General features: G+C 35.8%; 1 protein-coding gene across 4 annotated transcripts in view; it reads right to left on the bottom strand.

Moving 5' to 3' along the window:
* CNST (consortin, connexin sorting protein) overlaps positions 1–22474 on the bottom strand; it is a 115583-nt gene that overhangs the window by 55360 nt on the left and 37749 nt on the right. For all 4 annotated transcript variants that reach the window (XM_027122392.1, XM_027122391.1, XM_027122393.1 and 1 more), the window contains exon 2: positions 20110–20535. In XM_027122392.1, coding sequence (XP_026978193.1) covers positions 20110–20485 — 376 coding nt within the window. In that variant the 5' untranslated portion in view covers positions 20486–20535. The remainder of the gene's footprint in view (positions 1–20109; positions 20536–22474) is intronic.

The raw sequence follows: 22474 nt of genomic DNA on the forward strand, positions 1-22474 counted from the left end.
ACTTTTGTTTTTTGGAAGATTTTTAATCACAGTTTCAATTTCATTACTTGTATTGGTCTGTTCATATTTTCTATTTCTTCCAGGCTCAGCCTTGGAAGGTTATACCTTTCTAAGAATTTGTCCATTTCTTCCAGGTTGTCCATTTTATTGGCATAGAGTTGCTTGTAGTAGTCTCTTAGGATGCTTTGTATTCCTGCGGTGTCTGTTGTAACTTCTTTTTCATTTCTAATTTTATTGATTTGAGTCCTGTCCCTCTTTTTCTTCATGAGTCTGGCTAATGGTTTATCAATTTCTCAAAGAACCAGCTTTTAGTTTATTGATCTTTGCTATTGTTTTCTTTGTTTCTATTTTATTTATTTCTGCTCTGATCTTTATGATTTCTTTCCTTCTACTACCTTTGGGTTTTGTTTGTTCTTCTTTCTCTAGTTCCTTTAGCTTTAAGGTTAGATAGTTTGAGAGTTTTCTTGTTTCTTGAGGTAGGCTTGTACTGCTATAAACTTCCCTCTTAGACCTGTTTTGGCTTCATCCCATAGGTTTTGCATCATCGTGTTTTCGTTGTCATTTGTCTCTAGGTATTTTTTGATTTACTCTTTGATTTCTCCAGTGATCTCTTGGTTATTTAGTAACGTACTGTTTAGCCTCCATGTGTTTGTTTTTTTAACTTTTTTTTTTCCTGTAATTGATTTCTAATCTCACAACTTTGTGGCAGGAAAAGATGCTTGAGATGATTTCAATTTTCTTAAATTTACTGAGGCTTGATTTGTGACCCAAGACGTGACGCATCCTGGAGAATGTTCTGTGAGCACTTGAGAAGAAAGTGTAATCTGCTGTTTTTGGATGGAATGTCCTATAAATATCAATTAAATCTATCTGGTCTATTGTGTCATTTAAAGCTTCTGTTTCCTTATTTATTTTCATTTTGGATGATCTGTCCATTGGTGTAAGTGAGGTGTTAAAGTCCCCAACTATTATTGTCTTACTGTTGATTTCCTCTTTTATAGCTGTTAGCAGTTGCCTTATGTATTGAGGTGCTCCTATGTTGGTTGCATATATATTAATAATGGTCATATCTTCTTCTTGGATTGGTCCCGAGATCATTATGTAGTGTCCTTCCTTGTCTCTTGTAACATTCTTTATTTTAAAGTCTATTTTATCTGACATGAGCATTGCTACTCCAGCTTTCTTTTGATTTCCATTTGCATGGAATATCTTTTTCCATCCCCTCACTTTCAGTCTGTATGTGTCTTTAGGTCTGAAGTGGGTCTCTTGTAGACAGCAATATATATGGGTCTTGTTTTTGTATCCATTCAGCAAGCCTGTGTCTTTTGGTTGGAGAATTTAATCCATTCACATTTAAGGTAATTATCGATATGTATGTTTCTATTACCATTTTCTTAATTGTTATGGGTTTGTTTTTGTAGGTCCTTTTCTTCTGTTGTGTTTCTCACTTAGAGAAGTTCCTTTAGCATTTGTTGTAGAGCTGGTTTGGTGGTGCTGAATTCTCTTAGCTTTTGCTTGTCTGTAAAGCTTTTGATTTCTCCATCGAATGTGAATAGGATCCTTGTCAGGGAGAGTAATCTTGGTTGTAGGTTTTTCCCTTTCATCACTTTAAATATAGCATGCCACTCCCCTCTGGCCTGTAGAGTTTCTGCTGAGAAATCTGCCGTTAATCTTATGGGTGTTTCCTTGTATGTTATTTGTCGTTTTTCTCTTGTTGCTTTCAACGATTTTTCTGTCTTTAATTTTTGTCAATTTGATTGCTATGTGTCTTGGCCTGTTTCTCCTTGGGTTTATCCTGTATGGGACTTGCTGCGCTTCCTGGACTTGGGTGGCTATTTCCTTTCCCATCTTAGGGAAATTTTCGACTATAATCTCTTCAAATAGTTTCTTGGGTCCTTTCTCTCTTCTCCTTCTGGGACCCCTATAATGCGAATGTTGTTGCATTTCATGTTGTCTCAGAGGTCCCTCCGGTTGTCTTCATTTCTTTTCATTCTTTCTTCTTTATTCTGTTCCGTGGCAGTGAATTCCACCATTCTGTCTTTCAGGTCACTTATCTGTTCTGCTGCCTCAATTATGCTGCTCTTGATTCCTTCTAGTGTAGTTTTCATTTCAGTTATTGTATTGTTCATCTCTATTTGTTTGTTCTTTAATTCTTCTAGGTCTTTGTTAAACATTTCCTGCATCTTCTCAATCTCTGCCTCCATTTTTTTTCTGAGGTCCTGGATCATCTTCACTATCATTATTCTGAATTCTTTTTCTGGAAGGTTGCTTAATTTAGTTGTTTTTTGGGGTTTTATCTTGTTCCTTCATCTGGTACATAGCCCTCTGACTTTTCATGTTGTCTATCTTTCTGTGAATGTGGTTTTTGTTCCACAAGCTGCAGGATTGTAGGTCTTTTTGCTTCTGCTGTCTGCCCTCCTGTGGATTAGGCTAACTAAGAGGCTTGTGAAAGTTTCCTGATGGGAGGTACTGGTAGTGGGTAGAGCTGGGTGTTGCTCTGGTGGGCAGAGCTCAGTCTTGAGCATCTTTTTATGTGACTGTTGGCCATCTGTACATCTTCTTTGGAAAAATGTCTACTCAGGTCCTCTGCCCATTTTTTAACTGTCTGGTTTTTTGAAATCACGTTGTATGAGTTCTTTGTATATTTTGGATATTAACCCCTTCTCAAATATATAATTTGGAAATATTTTCTCCCATTCAGTAGTCAGCCTTTTTGTTTTGTTGATAGTTTCCTTCACTGTGCAAAAGCTTTTTAGTTTGAATTACTTATTTTTGCTTTTGTTTCCCTTCCCTGCAGAAACATATCCAAAGAACTATTGCTAAGACCAATGACAAAGAGTGTACTGCCTATGTTTTCTTCTAGTTTTATGGTTTCAGGTCTTTCATTTAGGTCTTTAATCCATTTTGAGTTTATTTTTGTGGTGTGAGGAAGTGGCTCAGTTTGATTCTTTCATGTAGCTGTCCCGTTTTCCAAACCCTATTTATTTAAGAGGTTAAATTTTCCCCATTGTATATTCTTGCCTCCTTTGTCTTTAATTGTCCATATAAGTGTGGGCTCATTTCTGGGCTCTCTATTCTGTTCCAGTGGTATATGCGTCTATTTTTGTGCCAGTAGCATATTGTTTTGATTACTGTAGATTTGTAGAACAGCTTGAAATGAGTGAGCATGATACCTGCAGCTTGTTTCTTCTTTCATAAGATTGTTTTGGCTATTCAGTCTTTTGTGCTTCCATACAAATTTTAGATTTATTTGCTGTATTTCTATGAAAAATGCCATTAGTATTTTGATAGGGATTGCACTGAATCTGTAGATTGCTTTGGGTACTACAGTCATTTTAACAATATTCTTCCAATCCATGAGCATGGTACATCTTTCAATCTGTGTTATCTGTAGTTTTTTTCATCAGTGTTGTAGCTTTCTTAGTGCAGGTCTTTTACCTCCTTAGTTAGATTTACTTATTGTATTCTTTTTGATACAATTGTAAATGGGGTTGTTTTCTTAATTTCACTTTCTGATAGTTTGTTGTTAGTATATAGAAACACAACAGATTTTGTGTACTAATTTTTTATCCTGCAACTTTGCCAAATTCATTGATGAGTTCTAATAGTTTTTTGGTGGCATCATTATGATTTTCTATGCTTAGTTATCATGTCATCTGCAAACAGTGACAGTTTTATTTCTTCCTTTCCCATTTGGATTCCTTTTCTTTTTCTCGTCTGATGGAAGACTTCGAATACTATGTTGAATAAAAGTGACAAAGGTGGGCATCCTTGTCTTGTTCTTGATCTCAGAGAGACTGCTTTCAGCTTTTCACAGTCGAGTATAACAGTAGCTGTGGGCTTGTCATGTATGGCCTTTATTATGCTGAGGTATATTCCCTCTGTACCCAATTTGTGGAGAGTTTTTACCATTAATTGGTGTTGGATTTTGTCAAAAGCTTTTTCTGCATCTATTGAGATGATCATATGATTTTTATTCTTCATTTTGTTAATGTAATGTATCACGTGATTGACGTAAACACTTTTAACTCTGGTATAAAAGTTAAAAGACAGAAGTATTATGAGTAACTATAGCCACAATAAAGTGTTAATGGATAAACCATATATTTAAAATGTAAACTGTGACATCAATAACATAAAATGTCAGGGGAGGAGAAGTTAAACTACTTTTTTTTTTTGCCATGCTCTGCAGCTTGTGGGATCTTAGTTCCCTGACCAGGGATTGAACCGCCTCAGCAGTGAAAGTGCAGAGTCCTAAGCACTGGACCTCCAGGGAATTCCCTAAACTGTACTTTTTGATTATGGTAAAAATTAAACTGTCATCAGCTAAAAATACAATTATATATATATATGTGTGTGTGTGTGTGTGTATATATATATATATATATATATACACACACATATATATATATGATGTTTTATATAAGCCTCTTGGTAACCAAAAAAAAAAATCCTGCAGTAGACACACAAAAGATAAAGATATCAAAGCATACCACTATAAAAATTATCAAATAATGAAGACAGAAAGAAAGGAAGAGAGGAACTACAAAACAGCCAGAAAACAATTTATAAAATGGCAATAGTAAATCCTCATCTACTGATAATTACTTCAAGTGTAACTGGATTAAACTCTGTAATCAAAAAACATAGGGTGCCTGAGTGATTTAAAAAACAAGATCCAACAATTGTTTCAAGAGACTCATTTTAGCTTTAAGGCACACATAGGCTGAAAGTGAGGGATGAAAAACGTATTATATGCAAATGATAAACAAAGAGAGGAGGAGTTGCTGTACTTATATCAGACAAAATTAAGTCAAAAACTGTCAAAAGAGACAAAGGTCACATAAAGGGGTCAATTTATCAAGAGGATATAATAATTGTAAAGAGATATGTAACCAAGCACATATATAAATATATATAAGCACATATTAACTAAACTGAAGAGAGAAATAGACAGCAATATAATAATAATAGAGGACTTCAATACCCCACTTTCAGCTATGAATAGATCATACAGACTGATAATGAAAAGTGGACTTGAACAACACTATAGATCAAAAGGTCCTAACAGAACTATATAAAACATTGTATCTAACAGCAATAGAGTACAGGATCTTATCAAGTTATTCTCCGGGATAGATCATATGTTAGGCCACAAAACAAGTCTTAACAAATTTTAAAAGTCTGAAATCATATCCAGTGTATTTTCTGACCACCATGTTATAAAACTAGAAATCAATAGCAGGAGGAAATTTGGGAAATTCGTAAGTAAGTGAAAATTAAACAACACACTCCAGAACAACCAATGGATCAAAAAAGAAATCAGAAGGGAAGTAAAAAGTATCTTGAGAAAAATGAAAAGGAAAGCACAACTTATCGAAACTTATGTGATGCAGAAAAAGCCGCGATAAGAAGAAACTATATAGTAATCAATGCCCACATTACAAAAAAAGTAAGATCTCAAATAAACGTTTAAACTAACCTTATACCTCAAGGAACTAGAAAAAGAACAAACTAAGCCCAAAGTTAGCGAAAGGAAAGAAACAATAAAGATTAGAATAGAAACAAATGAAATAGAGACTAGAAAAACAATAGAAAAGACCAATGAAACAATGAGTTGGTTTTTTGAAAAGATAAACAAAATTGACAAATCTTTAGCTACAATAAGAAAAAAAGAGAGAAGTCTCAAATAAATAAAATCAGAAATGAAAAAGAAGACATTACAACTAATACCACAGAAATAAAAAGGATCATAAGAGACTATTATGAACAATTTATGTCAACAAATTGGATGACCAAGAAGAAATGGATAAGTTCCTAGAAACATAGACCGTACCAAGAATGAATCATGAATTGAAAATATGAACAGACCAGTAATGAGTAAGCAGGTTGAATCAGTAATCAAAAACCTCCCAAAAAAGAAAAGCCCAAGCCCATATAGTTTCACTGGTGAATTCTACCAAATATTTAATGAAAAATTAATGTCAATCCTTCTCAAATTCTTCCAAAAATCAAAGAAGAGGGAACAGTCCCAATCCCATTTTTACAAAGCCAGCATTTCCCCCAATACTAAAGCCAAATAAAGATACTACAAGAAAAGTGAACTATAGACCAATATCTCTGATGAATAAAGATGTAAAAACTCTCAACAAAATACTAGGAAATTGAATTCAACAGCACATTTAAGGGACTGGACACCATGATCAAGCAGGATTTATTTCTGGAATGCAAGGATGGTTCAACATACAGAAATCAATCAATGTGATACAGCACATTAACTGAATGAAGGATAAATATCATATGATCATCTCAGTAGATGTGAGAAAAATTACTTAACAAAATTCAATATCCTTTCCTGATAAAACTCTTGACATAGAAGTTACAGACGGAAACCTCAACATGATAAAAGCCATATATGACAAACCCACAGATAACATCATACTCAACAGTGAAAGATTAAAATAGTTTCCTCTAAGGTCATGAACAAGGCAAAGGTGCCCACTCTCACCACTCCTATTCAACACAGTACTGGAAGTCCTAGCCAGAGCAATTAGGCAAGAAAAAGAAATATAAGGCATCAAACTCAAAAAGGAAGAAGTAAAACTGTCTCTGTTTGCAGATGATATGATCTTATAAAATAGAAAACCCTCAAGATGCCACTAAAAAACTGTTAGAGCTAATAAATGATTTCAGTAAAGTTGCAGAATATACAATCAACATACAAAAATCAGTTGCATTGCTATACACTAACTATGAGCCATCTGGAAAAGAAATAAAGAAAAAAATCCTATTTACAATAGCTTTAAAACGATCAAGTACTTAGGAATAAATTTAACCAAGTAGGGGAAAGCTCTGTACACTGAAAACAATAAATATTTATGAAAGGAACTAAGAAGACACAAATAAATAGAAAGATATACTATGTTCATGGGTTGGAAGAATTTTAAAATATCTATAATACTCAGCAATCTACAGATTCAATGGAATCCCTATCAAAATTTCAATGGCAGTTTTCAAAGAAATAGAAAAAAGTCCTAAAATGTATATGGAACCACAAAAGATCACATATAGCCACAGCAGTCTTGAGTAAAAAGAACAAAGTTAGAGGCATCACAGTACCTGATTTCAAAATATACTACAAAGTTTTAGTATTCAAAATAAGATGGTTGGCAATAATAACAGACATACAGACCAATGGAACACAACAGAGAGCTCAGAAATAAATCCACACAATTATGAACTTGATCAAAGATGCAAGAAACAAATAATTGGAGAAAGGATAGTTTCTTCAATAAATGGTACCGAGAAAACTGGTTTTCCACATGTGGAAGAATGAAATTGGACACTTATCTCACTACATATACAAAAATCAAAAAAAAAATCAACTCAGTATGAACTGAAGATTTAAATGTAAGACCTGAAACCATACAATTAGAACAAAACATAGGGGAAAATCTTCTTGACATTGGTCTAGGCAATAATGTTTCAGACATGACACCAAAAGCACAGACAACAAAAGCAAAAGTAGAAGATGGGATTTCATCAAACTAAAAAGCTTCTGCACAGTAAAGGAAACAATCAACAAAGTGAAGAGACAACCTATGAAATAGGAGAAAATATTTGCAAACCATCCCATCTGAAAAGGGGCTAACATCCAAAATATATAAGGAATTCAAACAAATGAATAGCAAGAAAACAATCTGATTGTACCCTGTTGGTGGAAATGCAAATTGGTACAACTATTGTGGAAAACAGGACAAACATTCCTCAAAAACGTAAGACTACAACTACCATATTATCCAGCTAACCTACTTCTGGGTATATACCCAAAGGAAATGAAATCAAGAGTCAAAGAGATATCTGCTCCCCCAGGTTCATTACAGCATTACTTATAATAGCCCAGATATGGAAATAATACAAGTGTCTATCAATGGATAAACAGCCGAAGAAGAGGTGGTACACATATAAAATGGAATATTACTCAGCCATGAGAAAGAAGAAAATCCTGCCTGTTGTGACAACTTGGATGAACTTGGAGGACATTATGCTAAGTGAAATAAGCTAGACAGAGAAAGACAAACACTGCATGATTTCACCTTACATGTGCAATCTGAAAAAAAAAAATTTTTTTTTTAAATGAAACTCAGAAGCAAAGTAGTATAATGATGGTTCCCAGGGACTGGTGGGGGCAGACGGGGAGATGTTGATCAAAAGGTACAGAGTTGTAGGATGCATAAATCTAGAAATCTAATGTACAGGCATGATGACTATACTTAATAATACTGTATTGTACACTGAAAATATACTGAGAGAAGATTTCAGTTGCAGTCATCACACAATAAATGGTAACTATGTGAGGAGATATGTTAACTAACTTGACTGTAGTAATCATTTCACTATGTATATCAAATCATCATGTTGCACACCTTAAACACGTACAATTTAAATAAATAAATAAATAAATTGAAATGTAAAATATCACTGTAAACAAGGCTGTCAATTATTTAAGAAAATTGAAGGTAAGGGTATCTGTCTAATACAAGTATCTTCTAGCTGCCCTCCCCCACACACACTGTATTTTTTTAACCACTGTGACTAACTTTGCATAAAATGTAGATTGCATAAACAGTGGCATATCAGAGTTTCATGCAAGAAAATAAGTGCATGGCCTTGCAAGAATTCTGCCACATTCCATACTAAAAAGCAGGTTTCTGTTTCCAGTGCTGTCAAGCTTTAAGGACAATAATTTTATCATGGTTTAAAGAAACATATAAATTGTTACTATACATGTTATTAAATGACAAGGATATACTTTGCCTTAGGCATACAAAATATTCAATAGGAAAACAGGATTTAGCCATATTCTGGATAATCGATTTTTAAACTACTTAAAATACGTCCTTATTAATTTCACATTACTAGGATAAAGAACTCATACTGAGAAAACTACGTATTCCCAAAGAGTTGGAAGAAGAATGACGGAAATCAGGGCAGCCCTAAGTACCCATCCTACTTCCACTATGTATTAGCTGTACCTGCAGCACATCCGTCAATCTCTTCACCCCCCAGTTTCCTGATCTGTAATCTGGACACTCTACCAACTTATAAAATTATTGTGAGGAATTAAATGAGATAGTGAATGCAAAAGGTGGGTGTACTCCCAAAGCTTATCCTAAAAAGAGGTTTTACTGTCACTTGAATTAAAAAGGTCACAGGAATCATAAAGCACTTCTCAGACAGTGTGCTTTTACATTTCTTTTTTCACTTTGAAGAAAACATTCAGAGCAAAGTGTAAATAAAGCTAATGAAGCTCATATTGCTAATGTCATGTGAATAATAGGAATTATAAAAACTACGTTGGAGTATTAAATTGCTTATCTATTAGTCACCAATATTATAAGTTTGAACATGATTAAACTTATTTTTAATAAAGACAATAAAGAAAATAAACACTAGCATAACCATGAGTACTCAGAAAGATTAGAATATTGTGAATTGATACCTTTATAATGTACTAAAACATTTTAAAGTAATAGTAATCAAGCATTTATGACATAACATGGAAGTTTCAGTATTTTTCCATGTAGAGTTCAAAATAATTTTTATGTCATTACTTCTCATGTCACATGGTCTTACAAAGGTTTTGCTTGAAAAAATTAAGAATATATCATCAATTAATACAAAAATTTCTTCTAAATATATTAAAACTTTTCTGGTAAAACTATATTTATAGTTACTGAGAAAAGCCAAATCAAAACATGTATCAGCACATATAATTTCACCTTAATTACGAATTGTCACTCAATACAAAAGAAGCTTTCTTTTACTAGATATGAATCTACACATCCACATAGGAGCAAAAAATTCTATTTATCTTCATCTGTGAAAGTCAAATGGGCTATCGTTAAAACACCTCATTAAGCAATTTGGTGATTCTATTTATAAGTATATGTAGGTGGTGACAGTCAATCATAGGCCTTCATTTAATTTAATATCTGTCAACTTCATCAAGTTCTAAAATAGACATCATAGCTTACATGTACCTATTGAGGTTTCACATTTTTTTAAAAAATTACTTGTAACTGCCTTGGGCCAGAGATTAGAGGAATTACCTTAACTGAGAGATTGTATTCAATTCATCACACCACCTGAGTTTTGTGTCAGTTTTGACACAGTTATTTTATTCAATTTAGAATCTGTCTCTGATAGTGGTCAAGAGACACACCTGTGGAAGAACAGTACCAGTATCCTTTACCCTGAAACATCAGGAATGTACCCTGACATAATTACTCATAGTATTCTTCTTTAACAATCTAAAATCTGCCATTTGTTAATATACCGAAGGGATATTAACTGTTTCTCTGCGTGACAGGGAGAATGATGTGACTAGATAATTTAAAGGTAAAAATCTCATACCTTAGGTAGTAATTAATCAAGATAATGAAAAATTATCACAGGCAAAATGGGGGTTGAAAAGATGCTACATAGAAGACATCAAGGCCTAGGTAAAGATAGCAGCAACGGCTATACTTAGGATAAAATAGTGAAAGTAATAATGTAAACTAAACTGATGGGGATGTTTGGGGATGGGAGAAGGGTTATTTAAAGGCTTAATGCATTTCACCCCTATGTTCATAGCTGCACTATTCACAATAGCCAAGACATGGAAACAACCTAAATGTCCATCGACAGATGAATGGATAAAGAAGATATGGTGTATGTATACACACACACACAAACACACACACACACTACTCAGCCATGAAGAAGAATGAAATAATGCCACTTGCAGCAACATGGATGCAACTAGAGATTATCATACTAAGTATGTCAGAAAGAGAAAGACAAATATCACACGCTATCACTTAGATGTGAAATCTAAAATATGACACAAATGAACCTATCTATGAAACAGAAACAGACTCACAGAGAACAGACTTGTGGTTGCCAAGGGGGAGGGGGTTGGGGGAGGGATGGAGTGGGAGGTTGGGGTGAGCAGATGTAGGCTATTATATACAGAATGGATAAACACCAAGGTCCTATTGTATAGTACAGGGAATTATATTCAATATCCTGGGATAAACCATAATGGGAAAGAGTATTAAAAAAAGAATGTATATATATGTATAAGTGAATCACTTTGCTGTACAGCAGAAATTAACAAAACATTATAAGACAACTATACTTCAATTTTAAAAAATGAAGGCTTAATGCATTTCATATACTGTATACTACTACTCAAGAGTATAAGGAAGCTATTTTATATGCAGGTTTGTGGGGCTTTAGAAAACAATCTGCGTTTTGTTCATGCTGTTCCCTCTGCCTGGTCTGTCAGCTTTTAAAGGGCACGGGTATGATTAACCATTGTGACATCAATACTGAGCACAGTGCCTAACACAGAGCAGGTACTTAAAATACTTCTTGGGAAAAAAGTTGGTTAAATGTGAGTATGTACCATGCAGTATACTACAAGCCCATATTCACTACGCCACTGGACTCTCACAACAGTATAAAGTGGGTATTAGAAATTATAGATAAAGCAACTGAAATTCATCAGAGCTTAAATGAGAGCCTTGACTCTGAAGTCAGGTGCCTGGGTTTGAATCTCAAATTGACTGCTTTCTAGTTCTGCAACTCTAGGCAAGTCAACCTCTTAATTTTCCTACCTGTTAAACGGGGATACTGCCCTGTACAGACTCTCCTCAGAAATTACATTTAGATAAGAAATAAAGTAAGACACACTGCTATTTATCCACAATTCCATGACCTCTCTTCTTTCAACTAAGAACACTGAGCTTTTTGAATAAAAGTATTAGGGAAAAAACCTACATTCACTGCTTTCATAAAAATACTTTCCTTGACCCAGTTGTCGAAGGTCCCTTTCACTACATTGAGACTAGATCTAATAACGAAATCTGAGGAAAAGTTATACCAGGATTCAGAGACAATTACTGAAACAAACCAAACTCCACCACTTCCTTCAGAGTGAACCATTACCCCTTTCTCTGATTATGTTTCATCTTGCTGAGGCTGGCAAGCAGGAATTGTTCTGAAGAAGCACGGCTGGCAACATACTCAGAGAAAAGGCAAAGTATGGTGAGTCAAACATGAAACAGAACTTTCCTTTAAACACACATTAGAATTCAGAAAAAGTCAAATAGCATGGTCTAACAATCAGGCTCAGTTTGAAGTCAGACTGCCTGGGATCAAATCCTGAGAGTGTCACTTGTGAGCAGTATGATATTGGGCAATTTACTTATCTCTGTGCTTTCAGATTCCTCATCTGTAGACTGAGGCTAATTGTGGTACTTAGTAAGGCTTTGGAGAAGATTAAATGAGCTATTTCATACAAAGCATGCATCATGGTGGCAGTCATACAGTAAGTGCTCAATAAATACTCAAGAACTTTTGTTTAAAACTCAGCAAGCTGCAATCAAATTAACTCTATATGTCCATACCAGTGAGTCTGGAGCTCTATGAACTTTTTTTGGTGATTTTTTTTTATAGGTAACATAAAACCATTTTGAACTGTACAATTCAGTGACATTAATTACATTCACGATGTTGTACAGCCATCACCACTAACCATTTCCAGAACTTTCTCATCACCCCCAAAACTCTGTACCCATTCAACATTAACTCCCCATTCCCCTCCTGCTTCACATCTGGAATCCTCTGCCACATCAGTAAACAAAGGAGGTTGCGGCCATCAAGCCATTAGCCACTGCAGCTGCCCATACGGTGAGCCCTGAGGGAACTCAGGATGGAGACAAACAGGCTGCCTGCCACCATCATCAGCCACTGCAGCTGCCCCCCAATGGTGCACCCTGATGGGATTCAGGATGGAAAAAAGCAGGATACTGGCCCTAGATAATTACGATGCATATCAAAGGAATGATTTCAATGAGCCCAGACTCTCACATCTTCCTGTACATAGAAAAGCACTAAATTCATTAACTTGAGATGTCTGGTTTTCTTTAATTAACAGTCATCTTTCCATGTTCTGACTAGCTGGTTTTTGTTGCAAAAACTGCTGTATCTCCTGGCTTTTACTTTACCTCTTAGGAACAGCCACTCAGAGCTATCTGAGAGGCTGCCTCCTGGGTTTAGGTCTTCAGAAAGTCTGCCAAATTAAACATTCTCAACTTCTAGGTTCTGCCTTCTTTTTTCTCAGTCGACACCTCTACTCTACTTCCTGTTTCCAAGAATTTGCCTAGTCTAAATACCTCATGTAAGTGAAATCAAACAATATTTGTCCTTTTGTGTCTGGCTTGTTTCACTCAGCATAATGTCTTCAAGGTTCATCCATGTTGTAGCATATATCAGATTATCACTCCTTTTAAGGCTGAATAATGTTTCCATATATATGTTTTTTTCCATACATTTTGTTTGTTTCATACATTTTGTCAATGGACATTTGGGTTGTTAATACCTTTTGGTTTCTGTGAATAATGCTGCCATGAACACTGGTGTACAGGTATCTGAGTCCTTACTTTCAATTACCTTGGGTACATGTCTAGAAGTAGAATTGCTGAATTAAACGGTAATTCTATGTTTAACTTTGAGGAACTACCAAACTGTTTTCCTGGAGCTCTACTGCATTTAAACTTCTCAACCACTGTATCCTTATGAGGCTTCAATATTTAAGCTTTTTGCGCCCTCCATCTCTAAAACAAAGATAATATCACTTCCCAAAGATTGAGGTGATGTTTCTTAATCAACAGCATCCTTATCTAAAAAGGTGCTATCAAACAAAAATACGAAACAGTAGTATTCTTCAGAGCATTTTCAATCCATGCATCTGGGCACAGCTCTTGCTATTGGAAACCCTAAAATTAAAAGGTGTTGAGTGATATAAGCAAAATCATGGAGTAGGCAGCTCCAAACTCCCATCCCTTCATAGAAGTATTAAAAACAAAAACAAGAACTACCGAAATCAACTTTGTCAGAACTCTGGAAAAACAGTCACAGATATACAGGAACAAAGTGAATGCTGAATCAAGAAAAAGGCATTGTAAAACCGGTAGGCGAGATTTGTGGCATATTAAAAGCCCTTGCCCTCTCCAGCTCAGCAACGGTCTTGAAGACAACAGCACCCTCCCTATATGGGACACTGGTCCCTGGTTCCAAAGGAAGCAGGGCAGACCTTACTTGAAAATTATTGTTTCTCTATTCGAACCTGTCTGGGACTACCTGAAGGACTGATGCAAGGTGTTCACCTCTGTTTCACCTAACTCAGAACCCCCTCAGAGCAGAAAAGCAGCAGGCTTTGCTGGCAAGCATTACTTATACCAAGTGCCCCTAAAACCAAGTTCTCCTGCTGAGTTTATGATCAATCTCTCTATGCAAAACTTCATTCCCTTTCTTGTCCTCTCTGACCTCAATCCTGTGCTAACTGAACACAAACATACCAGTCAGATGACTAAAATTGCTGTTGTCGATAACATTAATGTACTAAAATTACTATTATAGATATCATCATTAACATACAAACTCAAGTTGTTTCTCTATGGCAAGATAAGCTAATAGATTTCCCCAAGCTGTGGACCACCTGGCCTGAAAATTGTAAACCAGAGACATACTGACTCCTGAAACACTGACTAAGAAATGTCACAAAATGACAATCCCAGCCTCTCTTTCTTCCCCTAAAAACAAAAAACAAAAAAACCCATAACTTAAAGACCAAGTTGAATTGGATCTAAGACTTGGTTCCCACTCCCTCACTTGGTGCCTTGCAAAAAACCCTTATTTTGCTGCAAACACCAGCTCTCAGAGTTTGTGCTAGAGTTTCTGCTGGGGGCACAGAAGCCCTTGCTTTGTTACATTATCAAGCGATCAAAAAATCTGCAGCCACCTGGGGCAAAAAATTCACAACTGAGGCATACAATAGACTGCTTAAAACCAGGGAGCAAGGGCCAGGGATAGAGTTTCTTTGGGAAATCAGAGCATTCAAAAGGGCTGGCATATAGTAGGGAATTTAGAAAGTTACACATATGCCCAGGCCAGGAAGCATGCTTATTAGGGACGGGAGAACACCTTAAGCTTTTCCCACTGGATGAATAAGCTCAGTGGCAGCAGGAAGTGAAGGCTGAGGCAGAATTGTAAATGGTCTGGCTAAGTGTTAAGGAAGGACCTAAGCATAGAGCCATAAAGAATGGAAAAGGAATACAAACCATGACTTCAATCAAGAACAGCCAACCTTGAGAAAGAGGGAGAATATAATTTCCAGAGTTACCACATTATAATATTCAAGTGTCCAGTTTTCAACAACAAAAAGTCACACAGCATACAAAGAAACACTAAAGTATGGCCCATTCAGAGGAAATAAACTGACGGAAGCATCCTTGAGGAAGCCCAAATGTTGGATTAGAAAACCACTTTAAATCACCTGTCTTAAATATGCCCAAAGAGCTAATGGAAACCATGGACAAAGAACTAAAGGAAATCAGGAAAACAATGTTATGAACAAAATAAGAATATCAATTAAAGAGATGGTAATTATCAACAGAAGTGAAACAAAAACTCTGGAACTTAAAAATACAGTGATTGAAATGAAAACTTCACTAGGGGATTCAACAGCAGACTTGAGCAAGCAGGAAAAAGAATCAGTGAACTTAGTAAGATGTTAAAGAAAAAATGTTGCCTGCCATATCAGTAAACAAAGGATGCTGCAGCCATCAAGCCATCACAGTACAGCTGCCCAGAAGGTGAACCCTGAGGGAACTGAGGATAGAAAGAGGATGCCCACCCTCTAACAGTCAGCCTCTGCAGCCACCCCAATGATTCACCCAGAGGAGACTCAGGATAAGCAAGCACAGGATACTGGCCCCAGAAAGCTGAGGTGTATATCAAAGGAATGATTTCAATGAGCCCAGACTCTTGCATCTTCCCATTCATAGAAAAGCGCTAAATTCCTTGAGATGTCTGGTTTTCTCTAGTTAACAGTGATCTTTTGATGTTCCAACTACCTGGCCTTTGTTGCAAAAACTCCTACTATCCTGGCTCCTCCCTTACCTCTTCGGAGCAGTTCCTTAGAGCTATCTGAGAAGCTGTCTCCTGGGCTTAAGTTCTCAGTTTTGTCGCCAAATAAAACTTAATTCTCAACTTTTAGGTTGTGCTTTTTTCTTTTTTTCAGTTGACAAAGATAATTATCCTATCAGACAATAACGCCCAATCTAGAAAACAGTGCTACCACTTGGAATGTCTACTAAGTGCTTCATTTTATCCTTAGCCATTAATTTATAAGGAGCCAGGTTGAGAGGAGTCAGGTCACTTGCCTTAGGTCACAGGGCAGCTTGACTGTGGCCTGAGCTCCTAACCACAGACCCCTGTGCTGCTCCCTCTAAAGGCAGAGGCTGCCACCTGAGGGCACAGGAGGGGAATGGGCCATGCAAAGCAAATGGTAATTATGCTATAATTACATAAGTTATCCCTTTGACCCCAGGTCAGGTCAGAAGGAAGCTGGCTCATTTTCAACTTTATCTCTCATAATACTAGTATGTAGTGTTGAGGAAAAGGAAGGAATATTTCCTTTTAACTGCTTAAATGTGTTTAGCCAACAACTGAAGATATTTAAATGTTGAGCACTCTTCTCTCTATTTTCATGGCACTAACTTGAACCTTTGAGAGAGGAAATTTTGGAAGGAAAATAAAAGGAACAAAGCACATAGAGTCTTAGCATAGGAACTACATAACCATGTATTCAAATTTATTTCTGATCCATTTTCCAAACTTATGGCCAAGATATGCATGAGCATATGCAGGTGATTTGAGGAATTTAGTTGTGCAATGGCTCAAAGAATCATAATATGAAATTACAGCAATGAAGGCATTTTTTTCAATGTCAATATAAAGAAGGAAAGACATCAAAATAGCCACAACTTTATTTTAGGCAGCGTCTTGAAAATTACTATTAATACCTCAGGACTGTTTTGGGGGATGGGACTCAAACAAGGATGAAAGACCACTACTTTCACTAGCTAAATCACTCATGTTTTAAGCGTTTTAGTAGGAATGTGCCATCATAGGAGACTCTGACATATAAACATTCAAAAGATTATCCTTATTTTCTTCTCATATGCCACAAAGGGCACTTTTCTTGAGTGGAAAGAACAGCACTTCATACAGCTTGTTTGCTTTGCTGAGCCCTTAAAGAAGCAGAGCTCTAATTATTCGTTAGGAAATTTAATGAGCCACACTAAGCCAATGTCTAGCTCTACAAGCTTACCTGATTATTTAAGCACCTCTGCCTCCAGCCAGACTGTCCTGAACTCAAAAACCATTATTTATTTTCTCCTTTCATATAAAAGGCTCACTTAGTTAGGATACACATTTGTCTGAGTATCCTAAACTCAATATTTAGATTTTATATACAGCAGATCTGAAAAAGCATTTCAAGAAATGAACCTCACGAAACTCCAAGGGAATTTAACAAACGCATGCCCGTGAGAGCTCCCATAGGCTTTTTAAGGGCAGAGTCTGAGAAATGGGGAGTGACTGCTAATAGGTAAGGGATTTCTTTTTGTGGTGATGAAAATGTTCTAAAACTGACTGTGGCAATGATTGCACGGCTTTGTGAATATACTAAAAATCACTGAACTGCCGTATACTTTAAATGTATGAGTGAATTATATAGTATGTGAATTATATCTCAATCAAGCTGTTAAAAATTTATTGGTTTCAACTATACTTCAATAAAAAATTTAAAAATATTATTGATTCATTTTCATTCGTTTTTAGGACATTTACCTAAAGCTACACCAGATTTAACCACAGTGAAAACTTGATGCAATGCAGCTTGAAACCCTGCTCCATTCTCTTAAGGAAAAAAAATTCTTGTAACATAATGACAACTGGACTTTTCCTGGGGACAAGTTCCAGGTTTTAGCAGGTTTACAGAAATGCTGCTTCCAGAAAACCAGTAAATAATGATGTCCCCTAATACTACTGCTCCAATTTTTTTCCCCTAGTACTAGCTTTTGGATACATGAAAAATTACTACAAATTAAACTAGGTAAGCATAACAGTGAATAAATTCACCTTAATGTATGTTTCCAAAAAACTGTTGAGAGGGCACCCACCTACAAAAAACTTATTTCTGGTTTGGAATTGAATATCATGTTTTATATGTCATTTCATTTCACATTTGAGAAGCTACTCTATTATTAGAAAAGTACTTATCTGCTAATTTTGTGAAACTTTATTTACTTAGTATCTTAGAATTAAATAGAAAATAGTAAATATGCCCATAGATCTCTAACCATAAACTCTGTGCATTTTTAGTTTTGACATGAAGAATGGATTAGCAAGAAACAAGATGGGAGACATCTTTAGGGGGCTTTTGCAGTACTCCAGCTAAAGATGATGATTAAAAACAAAAATGTACCAACGTACCACTTATACATGAAAAACTATAGATACACTGGAGGGGAATCACCAAATTTTAATTGAGTTTAGACTATACCATCTCTATTCAGAAATCTGAGAAATTCACAGCTCAGAAAGGAGTTTTATAGATATATGTAGATGAACATCATCATTACACAGATGAGGAAACTAAAGTACAGAATGGTTAAGTCTCACCAAGTGACCCAGGACCAGAAGTAAGATTTGAACTTAGGTTGTACAACTCCTAATTCAGTTTTCTTACACTCTTAAACTCATTTTATTAAAGATATATAAAATAACTTTTTAAATAATCTGTATAAAGGCTGTCCCTAACTTTTATAAGTCATATATTTCAAATGCATAAGGGGACAGTAATTTTATACATATCTGCTCACTGATAATCACTAAATAACTTGAAATTATATAATCACACCTAGGGTAACTGGAATAGGTCATGGAAAGAAGAAATAAAAGGAGCCATGAATCCTGAAGCTATGATTGACCCTTATATATATGCAACTAGGTGTCAGTTCTTAAAAACATCACTAGATCAGATTAGAAAGGAACAATCAAATAGCACTTGAATTATGGTTACTGAATAAATCAATTTATATACAGATAGCACTGTATATATCATCTGTTTACAATTAGTTCTTTTAAGAAAATGCTTTCACTTCTCTTGTCAAAAATTTTTTTAATTTGCTTTGAGTCTACTAAGGAAAAGCAAAGAAAAAGGGATCCATTAATTGGAAAGTCAAATGAGTTTAATGAGTTACATTAAAAAGTTATCAAATTGCCCGATTGAATAAACAAGGATTGATTTGTAGAAACCAGGAAGTTTCATATTTTACTCCAAATAAACAAATACAAATAAAAAATAGGATATGGACAGACTGGCTATGTTTCTAATCAGCCAAAGAAGCAGAAGAGAGGAGACACTCCATTTTGTTCACCAGAGCAGCTGTTTGTGTGGGTAAAGTGGTGCTACACTAAAGAGTCCCAGTCTAGGGTGTCAAGAACTCTCTAGAGACAAATGGTTTTGATCAAAAATAACAAGAGGCTGCCTTTTCCCAAGCGTGCCCTGTGACTCAGGCAAAAAAGTCCACAGCTCCAAATTTTAACTGCCAACTTACAAGCCAGATGAGAAATACTCTGATTTACTTTGTAACCAAAGTAATATAAAGCTAGATGTCTTATTCAACATTGTTAGATGATGTATATTAATACATGTTAATGTTTACCACTCACCTACTAAGTGAGATGGAAAGATCCTATAAAGAGGTTGAGTAAGATTGTACTAGCCCATAAACTCACAGGGTAGAAATCAAAGCCAAAGTGATGAAAGAAGGAAACTTTTAAGGTTGATATTGGTAGAAAATGGTCTAATATATAAAGGAAGGAGGCTATATATATATATATTTAAAGCACCTAGTGAGAAGACAGGTACAAAGAATGTCAATTTCAGCACACTTATTACATCAGAATGCTGGGAACAGCCATAAAGAAGTGGTTAAATACTTTATGGTACACCCATATAATGGAACACTATAGAGACATACGTCACATGCATGGCATACCACACAGATGTATCTGTATGTGCTATCACAGAACTAGCTCTGGAATATATTAAGAGAAGAAAAGCAAGAAGCAGGACAATACACACAGTATGGGATGGGAAGACTTTATTCTTAAACAATAGTATAAATAATTTGTTAAAAATACCTTGTGGTATCTTCTTAACAGTGCCTTTTTTGCTTCTTGAACTTTTTCCAGGTATTTTTTGGTCCTTTCTCAAGAAGGCCTGTCCATCTTTGGGGCCTTCACAAGCAGTGTTTTCCAAGTTCTCACCTGCAGCCACCTCACAGCTTGATGTGCAGCTTTCATTATTGTTGAGACTGTCCGGCTCAAACGCTTCAGGTTTACCCATTGCACTGTCACTGCTGGTCAGAAGCTCATGCCCATCACCATGAAGTTGATTTTCATTTTCATCTGATGCAGAGGGCAAGCATGTTACAGTACTTTCCACACCATCACCAGGATGACATCCAACTTGTGGTTCTATCTGCAGATTATATGTAGGAGTTTCACTGTCATCCATTAGAGCATCTTTTGTTGAACCGTTTAAGTTTCATTAAAGTTCTTCAATGTCTACAATGACAAAAAGAAAAAAACATTCATTTTTTAAACTCTGGATTTTCGGGGATCTTTGATTTTCCTCTTCTCCTGGGTTGTTCTACTGTAAGTAGGGAAGAGAGAAATGACTAAGGCTCTTTTCTACTACTTCTATCCCACTTACAACCCTACCCCACCTCACCTAGTTCTTGCTTGAATACAATGGTTCTAAACCCTGGCTGTATGTTTATTGCCTATGGAGCTTGTCAAATTTCTATCATAGACCTCTGAAATCTAAATCTCTGGGGATCGAGCCCAAACCCTGACATATTTTTTTAAGTTCTCTAGATTATTCTAATGTGCATCACGTTGGGACCATTGCCTTGAAGAAAGAAATTAATGGTTATCTGCTAAATTAAAGGTTGTCTGCTAAAACCAATCACTCATGTTATCCCTGGACACTTAACAAACAAGTGAAAGTTACTTGTGTAAGTCGTTATATGGCCAAACAGCAGCAATATTTACAAATGAAAACACTTAAAAATAGTTTTAAAATAAATTTTTTAAAAAGTATATGGGGGAAAATTCAGGTAGCATATATTTATACTATATTCTCATTACATCCTTCCTAAAAATAAGCCCTGAAAAGTACCTTAGGATTGTCAACAGATTCCTTTTATACAATTTAAAAAAAAAAAAAAAGAGGGCCATGTTAACTCTAGGCTATTTAGTTTAAGACTTGGAAAAAAATCTCAGTCTACTCCAAGAATCCTTCTAACATTTTAAAGATATACAAAATAGATTTTAAGCCTTGTATCAGTCATGTTTTACCCCCTCTTCTCATCCAAAAGTATATTACGTTTTAAGAAAAATCATGCCAGCCAGATTTAGATATTTTTATGCTTGCCAAGTATTACTTTGGATTTGAATGAAATATAATATTTCAGCAATTTTGAGAAAAACTCAGTGATAAAGAATTTTGTAAATTCTTCAAACTAATAAAAAGAAATGTTTATTTGCTCTTTAGAAAGTCAGTAAATATATAAAAATAAATATATATTTAAGTAAAGTAAAATTTTTTTTTTTTTTTTGCGGTACGCGGGCCTCTCACTGTTGTGGCCTCTCCCGTTGTGGAGCACAGGCTCCGGACGCGCAGGCTCAGCGTCCATGGCTCACGGGCGCAGCCACTCCGCGGCATGTGGGATCTTCCTGGACCGGGGCACGAACCTGTGTCCCCTGCATCGGCAGGCGGACTCTCAACCACTGCGCCACCAGGGAAGCCCGTAAAATTTTTTTAAAAACAGGAAAACAAAGTATAAAACAAAACATGAGCTCTACACTGATTGTATCACATGATTTCAACTATTTTGCAAGTGGAATATTTTATTTGATTCAGGCATAAAAGTACTGCTTGTCAAATATAAAAATATCTAAATCTGGCTGGTATCATTTTCCTTAAAATATATACTACATAGCTCCACTAAGAAGTATGTAATATGAAAAGTAAAATGATTTAACTTGACTAGAATAACTTGGTTTAGACCTAAATGAATTCTAACTAGAGTATAATTTTTAATTGAAAAGTAATTATTATTATTTTTATAAATTTATTTATTTAATTTATTTTTGGCTGCATTGGGTCTTCGTTGCTGCGCGCAGGCTTTCTCTAGTTGCGGCGAGCAGGGGCTACTCTTCATTGCAGTGCGCAGGCTTCTCATTGTGGTGGCCTCTCTTGTTGCGGAGCACGGGCTCTAGGCGCACGGGCTTCAGTAGTTGTGGCACACAGGCTCAGTAGGTGTGTCTCATGGGCTCTAGAGTGCTGGCTCAGTAGTTGTGGCACACGGGCTTAGGTGCTCCATGGCATGTGAGATCTTCCCAGACCAGGGCTCGAACCTGTGTCCCCTGCATTGGCAGGAGGATTCTTAACCACTGTGCCACCAGGGAAGTCCCAGTAATTATTATTTTAATAAAGTGT

Source organism: Aethalodelphis obliquidens, unplaced genomic scaffold (assembly GCF_003676395.1).
Source record: "Aethalodelphis obliquidens isolate GAN/ISIS:26980383/991018 unplaced genomic scaffold, ASM367639v1 scaffold24, whole genome shotgun sequence".
In the NCBI taxonomy this organism is placed as follows: domain Eukaryota; kingdom Metazoa; phylum Chordata; class Mammalia; order Artiodactyla; family Delphinidae; genus Aethalodelphis; species Aethalodelphis obliquidens.